At 42.1% G+C, this 23096-nt stretch overlaps 1 protein-coding gene across 3 annotated transcripts in view; it reads left to right on the forward strand.

Moving 5' to 3' along the window:
* Nucleotides 1-23096, forward strand: part of PTPRO (protein tyrosine phosphatase receptor type O) — a 227806-nt gene that overhangs the window by 167637 nt on the left and 37073 nt on the right. For 2 of the 3 annotated variants that reach the window (XM_006130258.3, XM_006130259.3), the window contains exons 11-16: nt 2843-2994; nt 9159-9279; nt 13552-13691; nt 17830-17962; nt 19648-19768; nt 22578-22646. In XM_006130258.3, the coding sequence (XP_006130320.3) occupies nt 2843-2994; nt 9159-9279; nt 13552-13691; nt 17830-17962; nt 19648-19768; nt 22578-22646 (736 nt within the window). Of the gene's footprint in view, nt 1-2842; nt 2995-9158; nt 9280-13469; nt 13692-17829; nt 17963-19647; nt 19769-22577; nt 22647-23096 lie in introns of those variants that run through there. The other variant, XM_089769519.1, reaches the window with a different exon arrangement.

Raw genomic sequence — 23096 nt, forward strand, 5'->3', positions numbered from 1 at the left:
CTTCAACTTGAATATTGTGATATCTTTCCATTATTTTGCCAAGAATTCATGTCAGCCTTTTGAGTATTGGCACAACCTAGCTCTCTTCTGTAGTTTCCTAGATTTATTCAAAATGCACATCTGTGGTCCATATATCTTCTCAGCCAATTCTTTTAAGGCTCTTACTATCTGTTACTTTAAAAATGTCTATTCTTAGTAGATACAGTTTAACATCCTCCTTAGTTACAAGTGAATTAGAAAGTACTTTATCCTCTCCCTGTGATAGGAGTACATTATCCTGCTTCTTTCCAAACAGGGAACAGCCATGTGTCATGAACACTTTTGCCTTTCCTGCATTCATATTAACAATATGACTTGCTCTGCATAGTTTGAGCCTGACACCCTAAAGAAGAAGCCTTGCCTTATTATCGTAGGAGGTTTTTCTGCTCTTTCTGCTATTACAACCACACTTCTCTGCTTCTCTGCTTGCTGAGAGGCTAAACTTTATAGCCTGGAAATTTGAACATACCATCTACACCAAAACACAAGGATAATCAGAGGACATGGGCCCAAACCCTGCAACAGATTTTATGCAGAGACACAATGCTGCATCCCTGTGGACTCCCATTTAAATTAATGCCTGCGTGGAGCTATTGCAGAGTTGGAATTTGATTGACCTACAGCAGCCAGAATATAACAATAAATAAATAAATAAATAAAATGCAACCTCAGTTGGGGAGGATGAATTGTGAGACTTCAGGACTGTATGTAATATATGTACCACTTATAACCCGCCTCATTTAGCACCCCTGGCACCTTCAGCAATGGTGATGTCCTGCTGAATTTACCATATGCAACATTGTGACACCACACATACTACAAAGTGGGGAACTAATGAGGTTTTAATGGCACCTGCTGTAAATAGCCAGTTTTAAAATATGAATCAAAGCCTGTTAAAATATAAAGCTGTTTATCTAGATGGAAGATAGAATGCACTTTAAAGACAGTTATAATAAATATCATGATAAAGTACAGCACATATAGGCTTAAGATGGCTAGGCCACCATGTGTTTGAGTATAGGCATGTCTGCTCTTTATTCTGAGGTTGTCCTTTGTTTCTTCATAATTGTCCTTTCTTTCTTGTGTGTCCATGTGTTACATATCTCGTTTCTCCATCTTTATTAACTTTGCGAGGGCATGCAAAAAAACAAACAAATAATCTTGTCCATGCTGAAAGTGAAAGATGTGAGAATTATTACCATTATTATTCACTTTTATTTTAAGTCAATGAACAACAAGCATAGTGGGGGGTCTTGTTCTCTCTACACCTTTCGGTCATCTGCGTGATCACGAGAACGTGGTCCATAGTGGAGAATCCCCTACAAAAGCCTGCCTGCTCCCTTCTTATATTTTCATCAAGGACACCCTCAAAACAGGCATAGTTCACTTATTTCATTTCAATGGGGCACTCTGCTCATTATACAAGTAGAGACAGTTCCTCCCTAGGAAATTTTGTACGAAGACAGACATAAAAATACAGTGCACTGGCCAGTACAGCATAGGGAATGTCGTATTTTTTTATTAAAAAAAATATGCTGTGCATTCATTTGTTGTTAGGCATCATGGAAGAAGAGGGCTTCAAGAGGGAATTGATAGAAGAAGTGTTATAATGAGTACCATTAATGCTGCTTAAAGTTGTATTTGCTACCATCCTAGATTTTGACTTCATAAACCTTTGTCCTTCTTTTATTAGAGTTAAAAGGGCAAATGCAAGATAAAATGTGTACTCTTAGCTACTTATGTGACAGCAACAGTGACATCCTGTGGCCACTTAAAAATACTCTAGGTTCAGATTCTCCACAGCCTTGCACCTTGTGTAGACATTCACACCTATGTGAAATGAATGGAAAAAACACTTTATCAGAATGATAGTGTTTTAAATTTACTCAGAACTCCCTTTGCATCAGGTGTAAATGACTTTACAAAGTGCAAAAGCTCACTTTTTTCATCATGTAGTTCCCCAAAAATATACCTTGCACACTGAATAATATGGTACAGTGACTCAGTTGTACCCACAGAATCCCTCTGAAGTCACTTGGGGATCAATTGTGGTTTTAAGATATTATTGGAGTTTATCTATTGCTTCTGGTCCACTTAATTTTAATTTTGTTTATTTTGTGATCTTAAGTGATGCACAGGATTTATGCTAGCCTTTTTGGGGGGGGTTGGGGGGTGAATTTTACCATAGGAACATAGCTGTACAGAAAGTTATCATATTAAAAAATGTTTTTTCAAAGTGAACGTTATTTTTGTTCTTTGTTTTGTTTTGCAAACAAATGGCAATTTTGATTGAAAAATATCAGTTTTCCCACAAGAAATATCAAAGGGAAATATTCTGATTCTCATCAACATTTCATAGTAAATTAAAGTTTTGTTTTGATGTAAGGTTGCTTTTGTTTACAAAAATGTAAATGAAATGACTTTATGTAGGAAACTAGATTATAAAAGAAAATTTATTTTTCACATAATGTCATTTCATTTCAGAATTCTTAAGTTGAAGCATTTTTCAGTTAAAACTAAATATTTGGTTAATTGGATTTGGAATAAAGTTTGTGTTTCAATCTGGTTTGAATCTTCCAACATTTTTTTCAATTGGAATATTTTGAATTAAAACTTCTTATGAGGAAAAATTTCAGTTTTCCCATCAGCTGTGTCTGCAAGCAAGGCAGACCTAATCTTATGTATGAATGTGTAATTTTTTCTTAAGCTCTGTCTCCTCCCAATACTGTCCCTTTGACAGTCAATAGCCAAGGTTCATTTTAGGACTTACAATTAAGTCAGATCTTTGTCTTGTTTCCCCCAGCTCCAGTGTCACCAGAGATCACCTCAATAGAATATTTCAACAATCTGCTGTATGTCAGTTGGATGTATGGAGATGATGAGACTGACCTGTCTCATTCCAGGATGCTGCACTGGATGGTCATTGCTGAAGGCAAGAAAAAAATAAAAAAGAGTGTAAGTCTTAATAGGACTTTTAAAGCCTTTTGACAGTTCATGTGTTCTTTTGAATGTTTAAAAAGGAGTTTTCATGCTCAATACATAAACTTCTTATTACAAGATGTGGTCAAGAAGATGATGTTTCTTCAAATCCCATTGGGTTAAATGTATCCCTTTGCAGAGAGTATATGGGCAATGAACTCCTTCCAACTTGCATAAGATGTCAAATGATAGTAGTTCTTGTTTCTTTTAAAGAGAACGAGTTATTATTTTTAAACATTTTTAAGAGAAGAGGGAACAACACAGAAGAGCTGAGTCAGTGATGGGCAAATCACAGTAGAGTTACAGGCAATGGTAAAAACTTCCACTGACTTCAGTGGGGACAGGATTTTGTTTCTTATGAATGTCTTCACAGTTAACTCGGGTGATTGGCACCTGGCACTGAAAACCAAGGTTAGGCTATCCCTCATGCGAGCATTGACAGAGCAAAGCCCTACTAGTGTTATGCGATCCTCACTGTTTCTGCACTTGCTGTGTGTGTCTGGAGGCATGTCCAATTATTATTTGTTCTGTAATTCTCTAGCATTCTTTCCCAGCAGTTTTCAAAGGCAGGAGAACTAATCTGTCCTCCTAGGGGAATTGTGAGAAAGGCAATCGAGGACTGTGACAGGGTGGCGCAACCCCACACTAACCGGGTTCCTCCCGGGGGGCGGAGAGGCGCGGAGCAGCTTTCCCCGCCGTGGGGGAAGTGGTGGCTGCGGCAGGAGCGCACTGCCTGGCTGACAGCTTGTCCGGCGCTCCCGCGGACGCGCCAGGGGAGGCGTCCCTCGACCCTGGAGGGACCGCGGCGGCGGGTGTGCGCTGCACGGACAATGGCGGGGCCGGTGCCCCCACTGATGCCCCGGGGGAGGCCCCGACGTACATCAATGTCGGAGCGGGGAAAGACGCTGGGGGCGGGGTCAGCAGGAAGGGAGGAGGAGCCGACCTGGTGGACGCCGGCACAGGCGTCCTAGAAGAAAGGGGCAGTGTCCTCCACAATATAAAGTCAGCAGGGGCACTCGGACGGGAGGCCAGCCAGATCACCAGATGAGGGGGCTCAGGGCCTCAAGGAAGCAGCACACAAAGCACCCTGGTGAGTGGGGGTGAGGATGCAGCCCAAGCGGGTGCAAAACAGGAGCCCGCGGATTGATGAGTTGTGGCACGTAGCCCCATCAGCCAGGTGAGGGGAGAGAGGATATTCTCCCCCACCTTAGGACCCTGGGCTGGGGTCTGGAGAGAGGGAGGGCCAGGACTCCCTCACCTCCCCGCTCGGGGTATCACCTGGACAACCAGGGAATGGTGGGACCTCACGATCCGGCCCGGCCGGGCGGGGGAAAACGGAAGCGGAGAAGGGGGACTGGGTGACATGACCTGGGACCCCTTGACACGGACTATTTACGCTTGAGTGATTTAGCCTGCATCCTCACTGGCAGGCTCCAGTCTGAGGTAAGGTAGTGCTGAGCAGTGTTTCCTCTAAGATTTTCCATCCTTGTGTGGAGTGAGTTTTGTCTTGTGCACCAATATTGAGGTCACGTGCTCTTGTTTGGATGTGTGCCACTGTTGCACCCACCAGTTACTAGCAAATATCAAATATTTACATTAGATGTTATGGAAGAAAGAATACTAAAACAGCCCTTTCCTATTCACAAAGAATATAAAGAGCTGTTAAATCAGTGCTTTGACCCAAGCATCCCTATTACTATGGCTGACTCTGAGTGACAATGTACTGTGTCATGCCATCAGTTGCAGATAAGGTAAAAATACATCACCCTCCCCCGCTCCCCTCCCCTCTCCCCCACAACACACACACACATCTACAAGATTTGAACAATAAGATGTTTTTCTTAGACCTGTGCTGTGCTGCTACACAACACCAGTAGTAAATGGTGACTGGAATGGTCTCCTTAGAAATGAGCAACTGCTGCTGTTCTCAAGATTGGCAGAACCTGACCTACCACAATGAACTGTTAATAGTACTTTGCAATGGCTAGAGAGATGGTGGCTGCCAGAGTTGAAGCCCAGGCTGTGGTGTGTCTGCTCTGCAGCCAGGGCCACGGTGCATGGTGAACCTATTATGATATGAGGGATTTTGATTGTTTCCTACATCTTTGCTGTGATGTTTTGCTGCTTTCTTTCCTCTTGGATGTTCCTTCATCGTCAGTAGGAACGGTATCACATTCTGTGCTCCCCAAAATTCACGCCTACAGTTTTGAAAAATGGAGGTAAGGGAAAAATTAGCAGGGAGTCACATAGCAATGATGTTTATTCTTGTTTGTTCACGGATAACAAGTAGAGCTGGTCAAAAATGCTGAAAATTTCAGTGGGGGAAAATCCTACTTGTAAAAACAGATTTATTTTTTTTTAAGGAATGTAAACATTTTTCATAGAAAAAGTTTGTTTTGTCATAGGCCCAGTTTTCCTTCAGAAATTGTCAGCCAGCCCTGGTAAAGAACATTTTTTAATCAGTATGTAAGACCCAGGCTGTGTGGTCCATTTCCTCTACTCAGGTCTTGCCACCTTTTGTGATTTTTATTATAAGACTTGCATTACTTTTCTTAAAGCTTCACTGGAAACAAGAGTTTGCATCACAATGTCTGCTTTCACCTTTTAAAAAAATTGTATTTGTATTCCTCACAGTTGCAGAGGAAAGCTAGACAATGTGAAGCACCCTAAAGGCTCAGATTCTAGACAGCAATTTTTTTTCTTGTTTGAGTAATTAATTGTCATAGTCATGGCAAGACTATGGCAATTACTTTGAGAAAAGTGGCAGAGCAAAACAAAGGCAGACACTTAAACAAATGAGTGGCAGTGACATTAATATACCCAGAGTTCTTAAAAATGCTGACAAAGATTGAGTACTAGATCACTGAACCATAAAAAACCCTTTCTTAGTGTTTTTGATGAATATATGATCTATGAATACAATAATAACGCTACATAAGAACCACTATACAGGGTCAGACCAAAGGTCCATCTAGCCCAGTATCCTGTCTTCTGACGGTGGCCAATGGCAGATGCCCCAGAGGGAGTGAACAGAAACAGGCAATCATCAAGTGATCCCTGTCCTGTCATCCTTTTCTAGCCCTTACAAACAGGCTAGGGACAACATATACTCATTTTGGCTAATAGCCATTGATGGACCTAACCTCCATAAATATATCTAGTTCTTCTTTCGAATCCTTCAAATTCCTGGTCTTCACAGCATCCTCTGGCAATGTTTTTTGTGTTCTGATATTCTATTACCAATTATCCCTTCCCCTTCCAAAGTCTGAGATATTTGAACAGCTGGGGCAACAATCTTGCTTGCCTATAATCCCAGTTCGATCAAACTGGAAAGATTGCACTTGAAATGTATTATTTGTAAATTGGATTTCCTTTATTTAGCTATGATATAGGGTACGTCTAGACTACAAGCCTCTTTCAAAAGAGATCATCTAGACAGCCACAAGGGTTTTGAAAAAGCAATCCGCTTTTTCGAAAGAGAGCACCCAAGTAATCTGGACGCTCTCTTTTGAAAAAGCCCTGTTTGCATTCAAGAACACCTTTTTTCAAAAGAGTTCTTTTGAAAAAAGACGTTCTTTCTGGTAAAAGTAGGTTTACCAATTTCAAAAAATCCGCAGCTCTTTTGATTTAATTTTGAAAGAACACAATGGTAGTCTAGATGCTGGTGACTTTTTTTCGAGAAAAGGCCACTTTTTTTTAAAAAACTCAGTAGTCGAGGCACACCCATAATGATATAGCCAAGATGAAACTGGGTTTTGTGTTAATATAGCTTCACTGGCTACATTGGAAAAACATGGCTTACAGAGAGAGAGCTACAGTTCTCTTAACTCTGGTAAGCTTTTTTCTTCCTGTCCACATGTTTTAATAAGGGCAGTGTATGATTGGTTACATTGAGATTATAATGAAAGGGCATTGCTTATAACATTAACACAGTTCTAACAAAATTTGCATTCCCATCTCCCTTAACAATAGATTATTTTTATATAGTTCCTAGCCAGATGTCAGATGACCACAATCAGCATAGAGATCTGAAAAAAAACCCACAAGAACTTCATAACCAGGTTCAAGTCAATAGTGGTTATTTGGAAACCTCTATCTGGAGTACTTTTCTTCTAACGTCCTTATCACCCTGCAGCCTACCTAACATATTAATCTGCATTTACTAACGTGCACCCAAATTTGAAAGGTGTAGGATTCACATCAGGGTAAGCCAGAAGTGACCTAGAAGCTTATTTAAAAGCAGGTGGGTGTTTCCAGCCCTTCTCCTGTGTGGGGGAATGCATGGGTTTAGCTACTGGAAGGTGGTGCAAACAGTGACAGCCCAGGCAGCCCCTGTGCCCTGGGCAGGGCACAGTCTTGATAGGGGTGCAACACCAGCTGCATCTGACCCAATTGGGTGACTAGAAACCCCCATCCCCAGTTGCACAGGGCTGTGTGGTGGTTGCCCAGCTGCTCGCCCCGGAACAGCTGAGCAGCCACTGCACGGCTCTGCTGAGGAGGTGGGCAGGTCTCAAATTCTTGGTGCGTGCAGGTGTGCACCTTATTGGGAACACTGGCTCTGAGGCATACCCCAGCTTGATCAGCTGACCTATGTTAACAGCATTTCCAAACCTGAGTCAGAAGTATTTATGTGTGGAGGGAGGGTGGTGGTTGTGGTGGAGACTGGGAAAACAGGTTAGGAAGATATTGTAGATGGGACTTATACAGTATGTAGTGTGTGGGCATAGGTTTCTGGGAGCATAACTTGCCCAACATGAATAGATTTGTTCCAGGATTTAATTTAATATATATATGTAAGTATGTATGTGTATATATATATACATGTATGTATGTGTGTGTGTGTATATATGTATATTTCCCTTCAGCTTTTGCTACTCCAGAATATAATCATTGATGTAGACCATAAGCATTAGAAGCTGAACCTACCTATAGATGTCTGATAGGGTGCTAAGCACCCACTCTACCCATTAAATGAATTGGGAATTGTTCCAGGCTAGCACCTTGGATGATCCCCCTCTTGCACAAAGGAAACAAATACCACAAATGTGGTAAAATGTAATTGAGAATTTTAAAATGCAGGCATGGTTTTAATACTATAAAATGCTATCCATAAAACAAGCAATATTTCTTTAAACATAATGAATTATTTGATTTCTGATCTGACATGTTCCTTCAATTTCTAATTACTAGTGAGATCATTTGAAAACATGCCTGTGAACCCATTTTAGTTGCAGGCAATATCACTTGCATATTTTTCCTCTGGATTGTTATGATTAACCATTGGTTGAGCATGGGTAATGTCATGAGATTTCTGATGTGTGTTGTTTCTAATGTGATGGGAATTACCTCTCTCATGACATCTCGCCACTGGGACAGGAAGCAGAGTTGATAACTGGGAAATGGGAGAGGTGCACAGAATTAAAAATAATAGAGCAAAAGTTATTTGCACTCTTTTTGAACCTCAATGCATATTTCTCTCTGCACTGTGACATCCTGTTGAGCTTGTCTTTTGCTCCGATAGATCTCATTGGGAACTGGTACATGGAATGAGTGTAGAGTATGAAGAACTATGCTGATGATTAGAATTTTGTCCAGAATACATTGAGGCTACGTCTACACTGGCCACAAATTCCGGAAAAGGGATGCAAATCAGGTAAGTCAGCATAGGGAAATCCGCGGGGGATTTAAATATCCCCCGCGGATTTAAATAAACATATCCGCTGCTTTTTTTCCGGCTTGGGGAAAAGCCGGAAAAAAGCGTCTAGACTGGCGCGATCCTCCGGAATAAAGCCCTTTTCCGGAGGATCTCTTATTCCTACTTTCAGGAAGTACTATGAAGAACTATGCTGAAAGTAGGAATAAGAGATCCTCTGGAAAAGGGCTTTATTCCGGAGGATCGTGCCAGTCTAGATGCTTTTTTTCCGGCTTTTCCCCAAGCCGGAAAAAAAGCGGCGGACATGTTTATTTAAATCCGCAGGGGATATTTAAATCCCCCGCGGATTTCCCTATGCTGACTTACCTGATTTGCATCCCTTTTCCGGAATTTGTGGCCAGTCTAGACGTAGCCTGAGTGTTTAATTTATTTCTTCAGGCAGTCTCTCTTGTTTGGATAATATTTAATATCTCAATGATCATTGTAGGTGACTCGGAATATGATGACTGCAGTTCTGAGCCTGCCTCCGGGAGACATTTACAATCTTTCAGTAACTGCTTGTACCGAGAGAGGCAGCAACACTTCCGCACCACAGACTGTGAAACTGGGTGAGAGTGTGTGTGTATTTGCTTGGTTAATTCTATATAGTTTCCCCTCTTGGGCAGTAGGGCAGATTTATTACTTTCCTCAGCTCAAATGTGTAGGCATGCCTTGCTCTTTATAGTTAATAAGCACTATAATAACTCCCCTTGACTAGAATCTTGCATTGAAAGTTAGTCCCTTTCACTTCAGTGGGACTGCTCTCCAAAATGGTTCTACTCAAAGTGAATAGGGGTGGCAAGATCTCATCCAAAGAGGCAGTAAGTAGAGCCTGTCAATAGCAACATGGGAGAACACTAATGTCTCATAATTGTTTCCTTGTCATTGGTCCAAACAGACTTTGGAATAAGAATCAAAGTTTTACAGCTCACCTCTATGGGTCCAAACCAAAACCCTTCACATTTGTGAAATGTTTTTTCTGGATCTGAACTCTGCAGCTTGCACACTGATTCCAAGTCTTCCCCCCCTTGCCCCCAAAAAGATAATAATGTTTTCTCACTTGAAGAATAGCCACATTGCAGAAATAGATCAATTCAGATGACATTTTGCATTATTCATCTCTGTGTCTAATGTATACATCAAATCAACAAATAAACTATGTCTTGACTGGAGGGACTTCCCAGGACATTTCATTCTTCCACTATCCTCCTTTACTACTGGTGTCTTGAAGGGTAGGGGGAGGATAAAGCAAAGGAAGCTATCTCTGCATCTTCTGATATTGCTACTCTGCTGCTGCTCTGGAACTCTGAGTCCCAGAAATGCCTAGAATTGTAGCTTATGGAATTGGTCTAATTATTGGTGTTGGCACAAAGCCCACCATGAAGGTAGGGGAGGTAGGGCTGGTAACTTGATACTGGATTATCCCCTTGAGATCTATGCAAAATGGTGCTCTCTATGAACTGAAGTGTGAGGAGTAGCCATAGATGCTTTCCAAAGAGCCACTTTTAAAATCCTTCCTCTCAGCAAAGAGGATGGGAGCTGACCTGGAGCAAACCCAGTGTTTACCATGGACCATGTGGTTCTCCTGAACGCTGCACGTTAGCTACTTAAAAATAGAGGGGGGGGGGGACAGTCAGAGAGTCCAGCTGTAAAATGTGGATCTGATTTTGTTCCATCTCCAATTAATCTAGACAGATGTCCTTTTGTGTTTGCACTCAAAGCAGTCTGAACCTCAGTGAGCATATGGGCACTGATTTATATGTTGTGGGTCCAATTCTTTGCTGCGTTGCGCTGTGTGTGGTCATTTACGCAAATGTAAATGACCACATAAGACACTGCTAGCTCAAAAAGGCTATGTTTTGACACTCACTTTGCTATAAATGATCACGCAAGGCAGGAGAGAGTTAGACCACCAGATTGAAGATCTTAGGCCACGTCTACACTAGACCTGGAAGGTCAGCTTAAGGTACGCAACTCCAGCTACATAAAATACAGCGCTGGAGTCAGCTTAGCTTAAGTGCCTGTTGTCTTTCCTTACTCCCCATGAGTGCGAGGAGTACAAGCACCGGCCAGAGCTGCCATCAACATTAGATTTATGGGTCTATGCTAGACCTGCTAAATTGAATGCCAGAAGGTCGGTCTCCAGTGTGGGTCTCTGGGTATGCTCTGCAGATCACTTATTCTCTGGTTTTGGGCACTCAACACTAGGTGATGGTTTTTCTAAAGCAGAATGAGAGCAGTTTCTGTACTTTGAAAATCTACTCTGCAGTGATCACTGGGCACTGGGACCCCGTCCAATGAAACTTTCAAAACCTTACAGCTATTTGAGCCAGATTCTCAGCTGGTATCGAAATAGATACATTTCCACTGAAATACATGGAGCTGCACCCATTTAAAACCAGTGGAAGATCTGACCTTTTAACTCTCTAGGCCTCGTGTTTTTAGTATCCCATCTAATAAATTAAGATAATACTCTCTGACCTCACAGAAGAGTTGTAAGAAATGATCTGTGAGCCCTCTGAGATCCCCAGGCAGAAGGTGCATAATTCTATCATACTCCTCTCTACAGACTTCATGGTAAAGAAGATTTAACATGTATAAAACAAGGTAACTGACTCTGAGCTTGCTTATACTGGCTCAAATGGAGAGTAACTCTTTTGAGATTAATGGAGTTACACCAGTGACAGTCCTGCCAACTCTCTCAGTGGCTGATGATCTCCTGGGATTAGGATATTGCTTCACAATCCCAGCTCTAAATTTTGCAACACAAAAGAGCAAATAAAAGGAATGCAAAAATACCAATTTTTCATTATTCCGGGGGGCCTGACTCATGATTTTTGAAAACTTGGGGTTGGTAATATTGCTTGTGTAAAACTAGTCTAACTGAAAACAGCACCAGGCCTAGGATGTTAAAAATTCTTGAGGAAAAGTGTATCAACATTTACAACTATGCTAAAAGAGGCTTCTAAACTGGTACACTTTTTCTTTTAAAAGTTCCATCTTAAATCTGACATTGTCTCTGTTAGTTACAACCACTAGAGGTCAGGTTTTTATCATTTGTTGATGACTATTACCAAGACTACTTGTGAAATAAAGACAGAAGAAGAACATGACTGGAATCCTCTAGCTCAGTGTTTCCCAATTTTATTTGGCCACAGAACCCTTTTAAACTCGAAAGAATTTTGCAGAACCCTAATAACAGTCTTCTATATGGAGCTGAAAAAGTAGACCACAAATAAAAGTAAAGATAAAATAATAAACAAATGCTAAACAAGGTCATGAGATCAGCATTTAGTTTAATGCACATATTTAAAAACAAAAAGTCCCATTTAATATGTACAAAAAAATTTAAATCATAAAATGTTGTTGTAATGGAACTTTCTCGTGGAACCCTTATTTTCACTTCGCTGAACCCCGGGGTTCTGCAGAACACCATTTGGGAAACACTGCTCTGGATCTAAACTGCTCTGTGCCTCCTGAGCTTTGGCAATGTTTGGATGTGGATCCAGATCTATGTTCTCTCTCTGCTGGTAAAACTGACCAAAAATCTGAAACTAGATTCTTTGTTGCTCTGCACTTGGTTTCATTGTTTATATCGGTGCAAAGTGTGTACGAATTTCCTGGCCATTCTGATTTGAAAGCATTTTGCACTGTTATAAACAATGACACAGACTGCAGAGCAACATAGATTTTAGTGCTAGGAATCTAGGCAGTATTCCACAGCTGCTTGAAAGCGGGGTGATAGAGAACGCCCACTGGGCTGTGCCTCACCAATTAGTGGGGAAAAATATTAAGAAAAATCCCAGAGCCTTTAAGCCTGGCAGGAGAAGGAAGGAATAGCCCATTCTCTTCCTGTACTGCTACTGCATCTTTCCCATCCTGCTTCATCCCTTCTCACCTCACCCATTTCCAGGGCAACTCTCACTCTGTTTTCTCCTGTGCAGCTCTGAGCTGCAAGGCAAGGAAAGCAAGCCCTCAGGTGACCTAAAGAGCCAGTTGTACAGATTTCTGAAAGCTATGCCAAGAGCTAAGACCTGAGGATGGTGGGGGGGGGGGGCTTACCAAAAATTAGTAGCCAGTTTCCTCATCAGAACCCACTTCCCTATACTGCACCAGTAGCCCCTAGCAGTTAGCTTTCCTCCCCACCAACCCTCTTACCACTATTTCTACCCAGGACCATTTTCCCCTCAGCAAGTGCACCTCCCAACCAACCAATAACACAAAGCCCTTCATTTCTCACCATGAAGACAACTCAAAGTCCCTTGCAGCTGCAAGGGAGTGTGGTATAAAGGGGACTATAAGAGTGTTTTGGGATGGAGCCACAACAAAGAAGTTCAAGGAGGATTGTTGCTTTCTGAAATCAAGTGGAGAAAGCACCCATCTAAAACGCGTCCAAATCAGTGACTCTGAATGTTCTATACAAAATGATGCATTCAAGATTTTTAGTTCTAATTGACCCGCACACCACTTTTTACCTAAAAATTGGGCTGCCTTTTTTAATTCTTCCAAGAACTTATGCAAATGTATCTATTAATAGAACATGCTGACATTCCCCATAACACTTCTTGAATGGGGAAGAGACAAAATGATCCAGCAAGCCAATCAGAGAACTGTTAAATAGAGAATCAAAACCAAGATGCATAGCCATCTTCCTGTTTTGCATTAGTTGCTTATTTCTGTGTCAATGCCTGTGGTGTTCACACAGATCATCTCTGAAGGAAATGAAAACATTCAAGCAAGTTGTTATCCATTACACTGATCCTGTTTGCTGCTTTCCCCTATTGATTTTTTCAACAAAACAAAGGAAAGCTTGCTAAAAAGAAATTCTCTCCAACATCCAGAACCAGCTCCTCCAAAATCACTGTTTGCTGTGAATAAGACCCAGACTTCGGTGACTCTGCTGTGGGTGGAGGAAGGTGTGGCTGATTTCTTTGAAGTCTTCTGCCAGCAGGCTGGCTCTGGTCAGGAAACAAAGTTGCAGGTATGTGGTAGCCTCTTTCTCTACCTCACCTCATTTGGACCCTGATATTGCCAATGTGTCCTTAGGGTCTTAGGGTCTGGTTGTCTACTGCATGTGAAGGTGTGAAGCCACTTACTCTGTGCAAAGCAGGTGTAAAACAATATAAAATTGGAATATGGTAGCATCTGGGATCCAGATCACACCCAGTCTCAGAAGGTGTGAGGAAATGAAAAATAAAGCCCTTATTTTTTCTACCTGAGATTTTATCTTTAAATACTGAAATCTCTTGAAATATTTAAATCCTCCTTCTGTCTGGCTAACCACATGCATGAAGTTAAGGTTTTTAAATAGCTGGCCAGATTTCCTGTGCGCTGGAGAGCAAGCTGGGAACAGTGTTCATTGGCTAACGGGCACAAAGCAATTTGAAACTAGGGGGAGAGAGCTGGGATGAAAGGGTCGGGATGAAAAGTAAGAAATACATAATAACATAGCTAGCTGAGAGAGGTTTTAGCCATGCATGTAGTGCACCATTTTCTGTTCCCGTGTTCTGTTCTATTTATCCATTCTTCAGGCCTGTTACCACTGTACTATGAGCTGAGTAGGCTCCTTCCTTGAGCGATATGAATTTCTTGAAAAAGCTGGCTGTTCCCCATCCGTTTTCCTCATGGGCCTTTTCCACCAATGCACCCCTACTCAGCTCCATAAACATACCCCCTTTTCTCTCTACAAATGTGGCCTTCATAACAATCATTTGAGCATCTCATCTTTACTCAGAGGGAAATAGAGATCAAGGCAGCATGAGTACATGGTGACAGATCCTACCCACAAGGCCAGTAACCCTGTCAACATGCTGTGTGCCCAGCAACAACACTGACTTCATCAGGAGCCACACAGAGCCTAAATATGAACACCAAGCCTAACTTCAGCCACTCATATAAGACAAGCAAAGTTTTGGCCTATGTCGGTGAAGTAGGACTGAGTCAGTCCAAGTTTGCCTTGAAGCTCTTAAAGTAGTGAGAGTAGCTCCATCTCTCCACAGGGGTGCCAGTTGTAGTCACGGACAAGCAGATACATAGGTAAGGGAAGACTCTTCCTTCTCAAATAGCCTAACGTGGCATGACCCACAGTCCACCCCCCAGTACTCCTCCTGCCTGCTTTCCTTTCTGCCCTAGAGGCTGGGGCAGGCAAGCTGTGGAAATGGTTACCAATCGTCAGTCTCCTGGCATCAGCATTAATTTCCAAGTGACTGTCAAAAGTAATCCTGCAGGTTTTAATAGGACACTTTGAGAAAATGACATTACATCACATTGGGGAAAAAATCTCTCTGATTAGCTTCAGTCAGAGATGGCCACCCTTCCTGTGGGTACAGCATACACAAGACCCCCTGGCTGGGGCTGTGCCACATCGCGCATCCACTTGGCGCTGGGACTGCTTTGCCCACCCAGTGCTCCAGCTACATTGCCAACCCAATTCTGGATCTGGTGGGCACTCTGGCTGTTCCCTCTGCCCGTCTCCCCCAATGCTGTGGCTACTTTTGGGGGAATGTGTCCCCCAAAGACACATTCAGCCACAGTTGTAGTGCTGGTTTGTTGACAACGGTATCCAGCACTGTGAAGTGTACTAAAAAGATCATCCCGTTTCTCGTTAAATTCATTCGTTTTAATGTTTATCTAGTAAAGTTCCTTTCTCAACCCATCTTCAAGTCCCAAGCCAAAAAGTGAGAGACTAATTTATATTTTTAGTACCCAAGAGAGGCCTTTTTTTGAGAAGCTGGGAAAACCATTGCTGTTACAGCTTGTTCAAAATTTTCTGTCTGGGTTTTTGGGATTTTTTCAATGAAAAATTGTTTTTTGGATGAAATGAACATTGTCGTAGGAAATGCTTTCCAGGAAATAAAATTGATTTTTTTTTTCATCTGAAAACCAACAAATTCTTTAGATTCAGGGCTTTCAGTTTTTCAACAAATAGTTGATTTTGGGGGGGATAAAAAATGTTCCTGAAAATATTTCTTCATTTTTATCAAAATTCTCTAGGTGAGGCATGGCAGCAAATCCCGCCCTCCCCCCAAACATTTTCCAGCTAGCTTCTATTACCGTACTGCAGGACATGTGCCTGATAAGCTGCTGTCTTTGTATGGAGTTTAATACCATGGTCATTCCATAGGCGTTTGGTCAATTTTCCAAAGGCAGCGCTGGTTTTGGCTAGTCGAGCAGATACATCATGATCCACTTTTATGCTAGAGGACAGTACACTTCAGAGGCAGCAGAACTTGTACCAGCAACAGTGATCACTGAAGTACTGGACTCTTTCCAGACAGGCTTCTTGTATGGCTCGGAGTCATGGACAAATATATCATCGCCATGTTTTGAAGTTCGATCAGTTCCATATGCATTGTCTGAAGAAGATTGCCCACGTGGTTTGGTGGAACAAAATTCCTAATACGGAGGTTCTTAAGCTGTGTGGTGTCATGGGCATGGAAGCAATGCTTATGAACAGTTTCACTGGGTTGGTCATGTTATGAGGATGAACGATACACAGATACCAGAGAGGGTCTTCTATGGCCAGTTTGCTATTGGAAAGTGTTCTATCGGTGGTCAGTATAAGTGTTATAAAGACATCTTAAAGGCCAATATGAAGTCCTGGGGCATATCTTCCAATGATCTGGAAACTCTAGTTCAGGACAGATTGTCCTGGCACCAAATCATTGTACAGACTCTTAATTGCTTTGAGAGACAGTGTATCCAGGCATTGCAGGAAAAGCATAGGATCCAAAAAGAACATACAGTGCCTGCAGTTGGCTGTTTTTTTTATGTGACATCTGTAATCGGCTCTTCCGATCAAGGATTGGTTTATTCGCTCACCAACGGTGTCATAGAAGATGAGATCTGTCGATCGACGGCTCAGTCCAAGACAAGACAAGAAGATTACCATACTATAGTTGCTTCTTCATCTTCAGGTAGATGAGTCAAATTCACTGTTATTCTGGTGGAATCCTGTATGCAGCAGTGTAACGGACTTCAGAATTGTAGTTGAACAGAAACCTTTGCAAAGCTAAAAGGAGCTTATAAATTACCACAAACCTGCACAGAACCCCCACTCTCTGTGTTTGTGGCCATCATAGTTTGCTACCTAGTATTTCATCAGCCTTGTGTTTATTGGTCCAAGGCTGTTAGATCACAAATGCACTCTTAGTTCCCTCTCTAAATTACTAGCTGGAACATCCTGTTTATTTTGCCCTTTTTTTCATGTCAATAAACCTCTTCTGGTTTTAGCTGAATTGGTAGAAAAAAAAGTTATGAATAAGAACATATGTTCTCTGTACATCAACACATTTACTTTATTGACTTTCTATCATCCTAGCAACATTTTATATAACATCTTATACGCCATTCATCAAACCCAGAAACAGCCCTGTAGAGTTTATAGAGAGGCTAGACTAGAAAAAGCACAGGCTCAGGAATAGCTATAGGAATAAGTGCTTATTATCCCTGGGGCTTTACTATGTGCTTCCACTTCAGAAAAGTCACCTGGGGGCAAAAAGCAAAGAAACTTGAATTACCTTCTACCAGGGAAGGAAGTTACTCCAGAGAAAGGATGAGGCACTTTTGCAAGATGGTATGTGGGGCTACTGCTATTTAACTGCTCTGTGGATAAATGTGACTTTAGCTTGCTAGAGTTGTCAGTCTGGCTTAGGCCCAAGACGTCCTCATCAGTATCTTCCTGATACTAGCTAAGGTTGCAGGAAAAGGACGGTTAACAGGTAAGTTTTCTCTCAGGCCGTGGGGTTGTTTTCCAGTTCCTTGTTTGCGCATGCATTTGGGCACAGATCCTGTGTGTGGCTTCCACTGACTCCCTAGTCTAATTGGAAGAGTGGATGCTGTCTGAGGTTCTCTGCTCCATTTGCCCCTCTGGGTCCCTCATTTTGACCCTGCCACTTGCACCTCCATCTGTTTTTTTTTTTAAATTGCCATTCATTATCACTTAAGTTCTGGGTTCTTTGGTCCTTCCTTGAGGAGCAAATCTTTTCATTGTTTTGGTGGGTCCTGCCCCCCATCCAGGATTTGAATAGGTGGGTTTCTTTTGCCAGATCTCAAATCACTTATAAAACAAGGGCAAAATGAGAGAGACAAACTACTGTGTGCTTTTTCTGTATCTTTAGGAACCTGTTGCTGTTTCTTCACATGTAGTGACGATCTCCAGCCTATTGCCTGCCACTTCCTACAACTGCAGTGTGACTACCTTCAGCCACAGCAGCCCTAGCGTCCCCGCCTTCATAGCTGTCTCTACCATGGGTAAGCAGGCCTTTGCCAGTTCTGCCTCTCTGCACAGTGGGCATGTTTGCCTCTCTTTTCCTTCTAACGCATCTTGTCAGGTGCTACCGATACCCGAGTTAGTTCACTGAAACGCAGCGCTGTTTAAAAGTATTGATGGCACCTCTCGTCGCCACTAGGGGGTGCCTTTTTAAAATCGGTAGGGAAACCCCACTTTCTGTGTGTGTGTTTTTAAGAGAATTGTAATTCAGTTTAGATTGGGCTTTATAATTCCCCCTGCTTCCAGTTTGAAGGAAGACTCTGGGACACAGCCCTGATGCTATCCATAGAGGAAATGATCATAGCCACGGCCAGGAAAAATAAGAGTGACGTCTCATTTACAAAGCTAGAGCTTTTCCTCTGTGACAATTCGAAAAGTCTCTTTTCACCTACAGGGAGGTGGTCATCCAGGAATTGAACTGGGTGAGAAGGGGAGGGTGACTGAATTACCCAGAAAGGTCAGAAACTAAAAGGGTGTCTTCTGGCAGAGCCAGACCCTACCGTATGAGTTCTGAGCTCAGATTTGCTGAGCTGGAAGAATTCATCACTGATCCAGCATTTCCACTTTCTTACCTCTGTGGGCCTCCCATCCAGCAAAATCAGGTTCTGCTCTGCTTAGCTGATGAGATCAGACCGTATGCTTTAATCATTGATCCTATCTTTCAAGTATTGCTATGACCTAAATGTCAGAAGTTCAGTGTCTAGTTCTTAACTTAACCCAACCCCTGATTCTGTTCTAAGGACTGCTTCTGCAGGCACTCTTAGGCTACATCTAGACTACAAGCCTCTTTTGAAAGAGAGCATCTAGACTACAAGCAGATTTTTTGAAAAAGTGAGCCGCTTTTTTGAAAGAGAGTCTAGATGCTCTCTTTTGAAAAAGCACAGTTTGCATTCAATAGTGCCTTTTTTCGAAAGAGTACTTTAGAAAAAGGCATTATTCCTTGTAAAATGAGGTTTACCGTGATAAAAAAAAACTGCCACTTTCTTTCAATTTACTTTCGAAAGAACCTAAGCTGCAGGTGAAGTTTTTTTGAAAAAAGACTACTTTTTTCAAAAACAAAAAACAAAAAAAACCCTGTAGTCTAGACACACCCTTACAGTGGATGATTAATTTCACCAGGCAAAAATACTTTTTTGCTTTGGTGCCATGACCATGCAAATAACAATATTGTCATGCAGAACTAGAAATAAATTTTGAAACAATGCAAATATACCTACATAAGAATGTTCCTGGACTTCAGTTGAATTACCCCCAATTGAGAATTTGTACCTTTATTTCAGACTCAGGTTAGAGATGGTATTAACTATGACTGGTAGACAATGCTGCAGATGCTGAAGTGCATTCTGGGAGATTTAGATAAATAAGATACAGATTTGAGGTACACTTACTCTTTCCTCCTTCCCAGCCTCTTTTTTTCCCCTCTTTTGCATTAACATTCATAAATCCTTCCTGCAGAGAAGCTTGTGCAACCATGTCACAACCACATTATTTTCCCTAATGAATTGTAAGGGGTCAGTTACCCTAAACCTGCCTTAATCTCCCCTGATAAGATTTCTCACTCTCAAGATTGACTGAAAATAGCGTAAATATTACCTGGGGGAGGGGGTAGGAAGGGAAGAGCCATGTATTCTGAAATAAATAACACAGAGCCCTTGTTTGTGTGCAGTTACTGAGATGAACCCCAATGTAGTGGTGATCTCTGTACTAGCCATCCTGAGCATTCTCCTGATTGGACTGCTGCTTGTGACTCTTGTTGTACTCAGGCGGAAACATCTGCAAATGGCCAGGTAGGTCCAGGACTCGTCTAAGCCCAAGAAGCTTTAAAATAATGGGTAAAATATACACTTGGGCTGTGTCTAGACTGGCCAGTTTTTCCGGAAAATCAGCCGCTTTTCTGGAAAAACTAGCCAGCTGTCTACACTGGTCGCTTGAATTTCCGCAAAAGCACTGACTTCCTACTGTAAGAAATCAGTGCTTTTTGCAGAAATACTATGCTGCTCCCGTTCAGGCAAAAGTCCCTTTTGCGCAAAACTTTTGCACAAAAGGGCCAGTGTAGACAGCTCAGATTTGTTTTGCGCAAAAAAGCCCCGATCGCGAAAATGGCGATCGGGGCTTTTTTGCGCAAAAGCGCATCTAGATTGGCCATGGACGCTTTTCCGCAAAAAGTGCTTTTGCGGAAAAGCGTCCATGCCAATCTAGACACTCTTTTCCGAAAATGCTTTTAACGGAAAAGTTTTCCGTTAAAAGCATTTCCGGAAAATCATGCCAGTCTAGACGTAGCCTTGGAGTTTGCATGTGGTGCCCTCTGTGCTCACTTGATGTTTGAGATACCTGTCAACAGATTCCCTGCTCCCTGCTGTTTCTGAGGAGTACAACTACTTTTTGCTTTGTCCCATCACTGTTCTTACTCTTGGGTGGAGTTATTGCCTCAGTGTCTGTCTTAATTTGGAGCTGGGAGGTGTGGTTGATAAATTGAAAATTCAGGCCATTTATTAAAGGCTGAATATCTAAGCAGTCATCTTCTCTTGGGTCATTTGATAGCTCACATTTACTGAATTTTAAACAAAAAATGAGATGGTCTTAAGGCAGTTAAAGATGAATGAATTGTCGAATTCTTAAGACCATTCAGGTGATTTTGCAAAATCATTGAAACTGCTGGGAATATAAAATTTACCATTCCAGATCACTGGACCACCTAGTCCATTTTCTCTGTGCTCAGAATTTGTTCCCTCAGACAGAAATAGGCAGCTTTCCCCTCTAAGTACTGTTCTTTATAAATGATGCATTTCCTCTATACGCCTGCAGCAGTCATCCTACACCCTGAAGAATAAGATTTGATTTCATTTACCTAGTGCCATAGCTCACAGTTCACCTCTTGTCTGAATTCGATCCTGGACTAGCTAGTTAACTCGGTGGCTAATCCCCCAGACCCTCTCTGTATGTACATCTGCGAGTAGAGGGTTTGCAGGTCTGAGCCTCAAGTCTCCATTCTCTTATAAACCAGAACAATAAGGGGTGTGTGAAATAATAAATGTAATCTGAATTTTCCTTTCTAGGTCAGAAAACAATGTATTGTCACATCAGCAGGTCACTGTATAGAACTTGCTAACTTGTTAAACAAGAGTTGTTGCATTTCACATATCAAATCCCTGACATGCACTCCGTGCAAATGAATTAACCCTATCACATAGATTTTCTAGGACCCCTTTCAATGTATTCTATGTGGTTTCTTCCTTTTGGTGGTAGCTGGTTCTGTGTTAATAATCATGCATGCTGCCTAGGGCTTTTTCTTTCTTTCTTTTCTCTACTGCAAGAGGAAAATTTAAAAAAACAAAGCCTATCCACCTGCGTCTAATCATCCTTTGAATGCTGAGTATTTTTGCTTCAGTTTGTCATTTGATGTTGACAAGGTCGGTCTTGTGGTTAAAGCACTGGAATAAGACTCTGGCTTTGACACACATTTCCCATGGGGTATTAAGCAAATTGGTTAAGCAGTATGCTGTTGGTGAAATGGGAATAATGCTTCCCTGCCTCCACGGGATGATGTAAGATCAAATGCAACATACTCCTGATTCTCTGAATAGCATGGGGGACACAGAGCCATTCAGCATCAGGGTGGGCTCCTCCTCACCTGGGGTCTTCTCCTCTCTGCAGTCTCTGCTCTGATCATTCCCTTCAGTGACCGTGGGGCTGCAGATGGCTCCCTGCTCTGCCTCAGGAGCCATTCCACAGCAGGGTGGTCTCCAGAGTGGCCAGTGATTCAGATGCCACCCTTGGTCCTTGCTGGGGCTCTGTGCTCTGTTATAGAAATCTCCCAGTTATTCCAGATCCCTTCCTTGTTCCCTAGCATGAGATGCATGCTGCAGGGGGCATGTGTCTCATGCTGGGGTAGAGGGGAACAAGAAAGGTGTTTGGATAATGCAGAGGCCCAGACAATAGAAGTGTGGATAAATGGAAGTATACTGTACTTGGCAGGTGCTTTGAAACTATGGAGATTGGTGCCTTGTACATCTCTAGATAGGAGTTCATATTGACCATTTTCTCTTCCAAGTATTCTGTCTCAAGAATCTGATGAAGCATGATCTCAGGAGATAGGGAGCACCCCCCCATTTCCCTCTCCCCCCATGCACACACTCATAAAAGATCACATCCAGACATGGATTATGATGGTGCAGATTCACTGACTTCAGTTGAGCTGCATCCAGCAAGTCCAGCACTTAGGTTCAGTGGGAGTCCTGGATACAAACTATCTCCTAGAATCAGGCTTTTAGTGATCTGCATTAGGTTGACACCATGGACAAAACCTACTAGGATTATATCTGTCCCACAATAATAATAATAGCGGGTGAGGGATAGCTCAGTGGTTTGAGCATTGGCTGCTAAACCCAGGTTTGTGAGTGCAATCCTTGAGGAGGCCGTTTAGGGATCTAGGGTAAAATCTGTCAGAGATGGTACTTGGCCCTGCTGTGAAGGCAGGCGACTGGACTCAATGACCTTTCAAGGTCCCTTCCAGTTCTACAAGTTCTCCATTCATTTTTTTTAATTTATTTATTTTAAAAAATAATAACATTCAACTCAATGGTCTTCCTGAAACAGGGAATGTGGGGCTGGAACCTTTGTCAATTTTGCTTCGTTGGAGAGAGATGGAAAACTGCCATATAACTGGTGAGTTTTTTGCAACAGAACTGTTTACCTCAATGCTTCATCTCCCCCCGAATCCTATTCTCACTGCCCTCTCCTGGGGCTAGTCTGACTTTTATGTTCTTACTTTTTTATGTATGATTGGTAGCACAATTTAACCTAAAGCAACTGTAGCTGATTTTGTTTTTATTTTTTATTTTATTTGACCAAGTAATGGCCAAGAACCATGTATTTTGTTGGAAACTATTTTTAGTGGAAAATGAGGCTATAAAACACATGGCAACTGGCTATGTAGATATTTTTTTCTTTACTTACATACATTCTATATGTTTCCTAAAGTAACAAAGGAGTAAAAGGCTAATCTACAAACCCATTAGCAGCTTTATGGAGACATATTAATGTCCAGCAGTGAGGCTGCTCTTTATAGACCATCAGCAAACAACTCTGTTCAAAGAAATACAAGCCCCAGTGCCA

The sequence above is a fragment of the Pelodiscus sinensis genome, chromosome 1 (genome assembly GCF_052426305.1).
Source record: "Pelodiscus sinensis isolate ZL-2025 chromosome 1, ASM5242630v1, whole genome shotgun sequence".
NCBI lineage: Eukaryota > Metazoa > Chordata > Testudines > Trionychidae > Pelodiscus > Pelodiscus sinensis.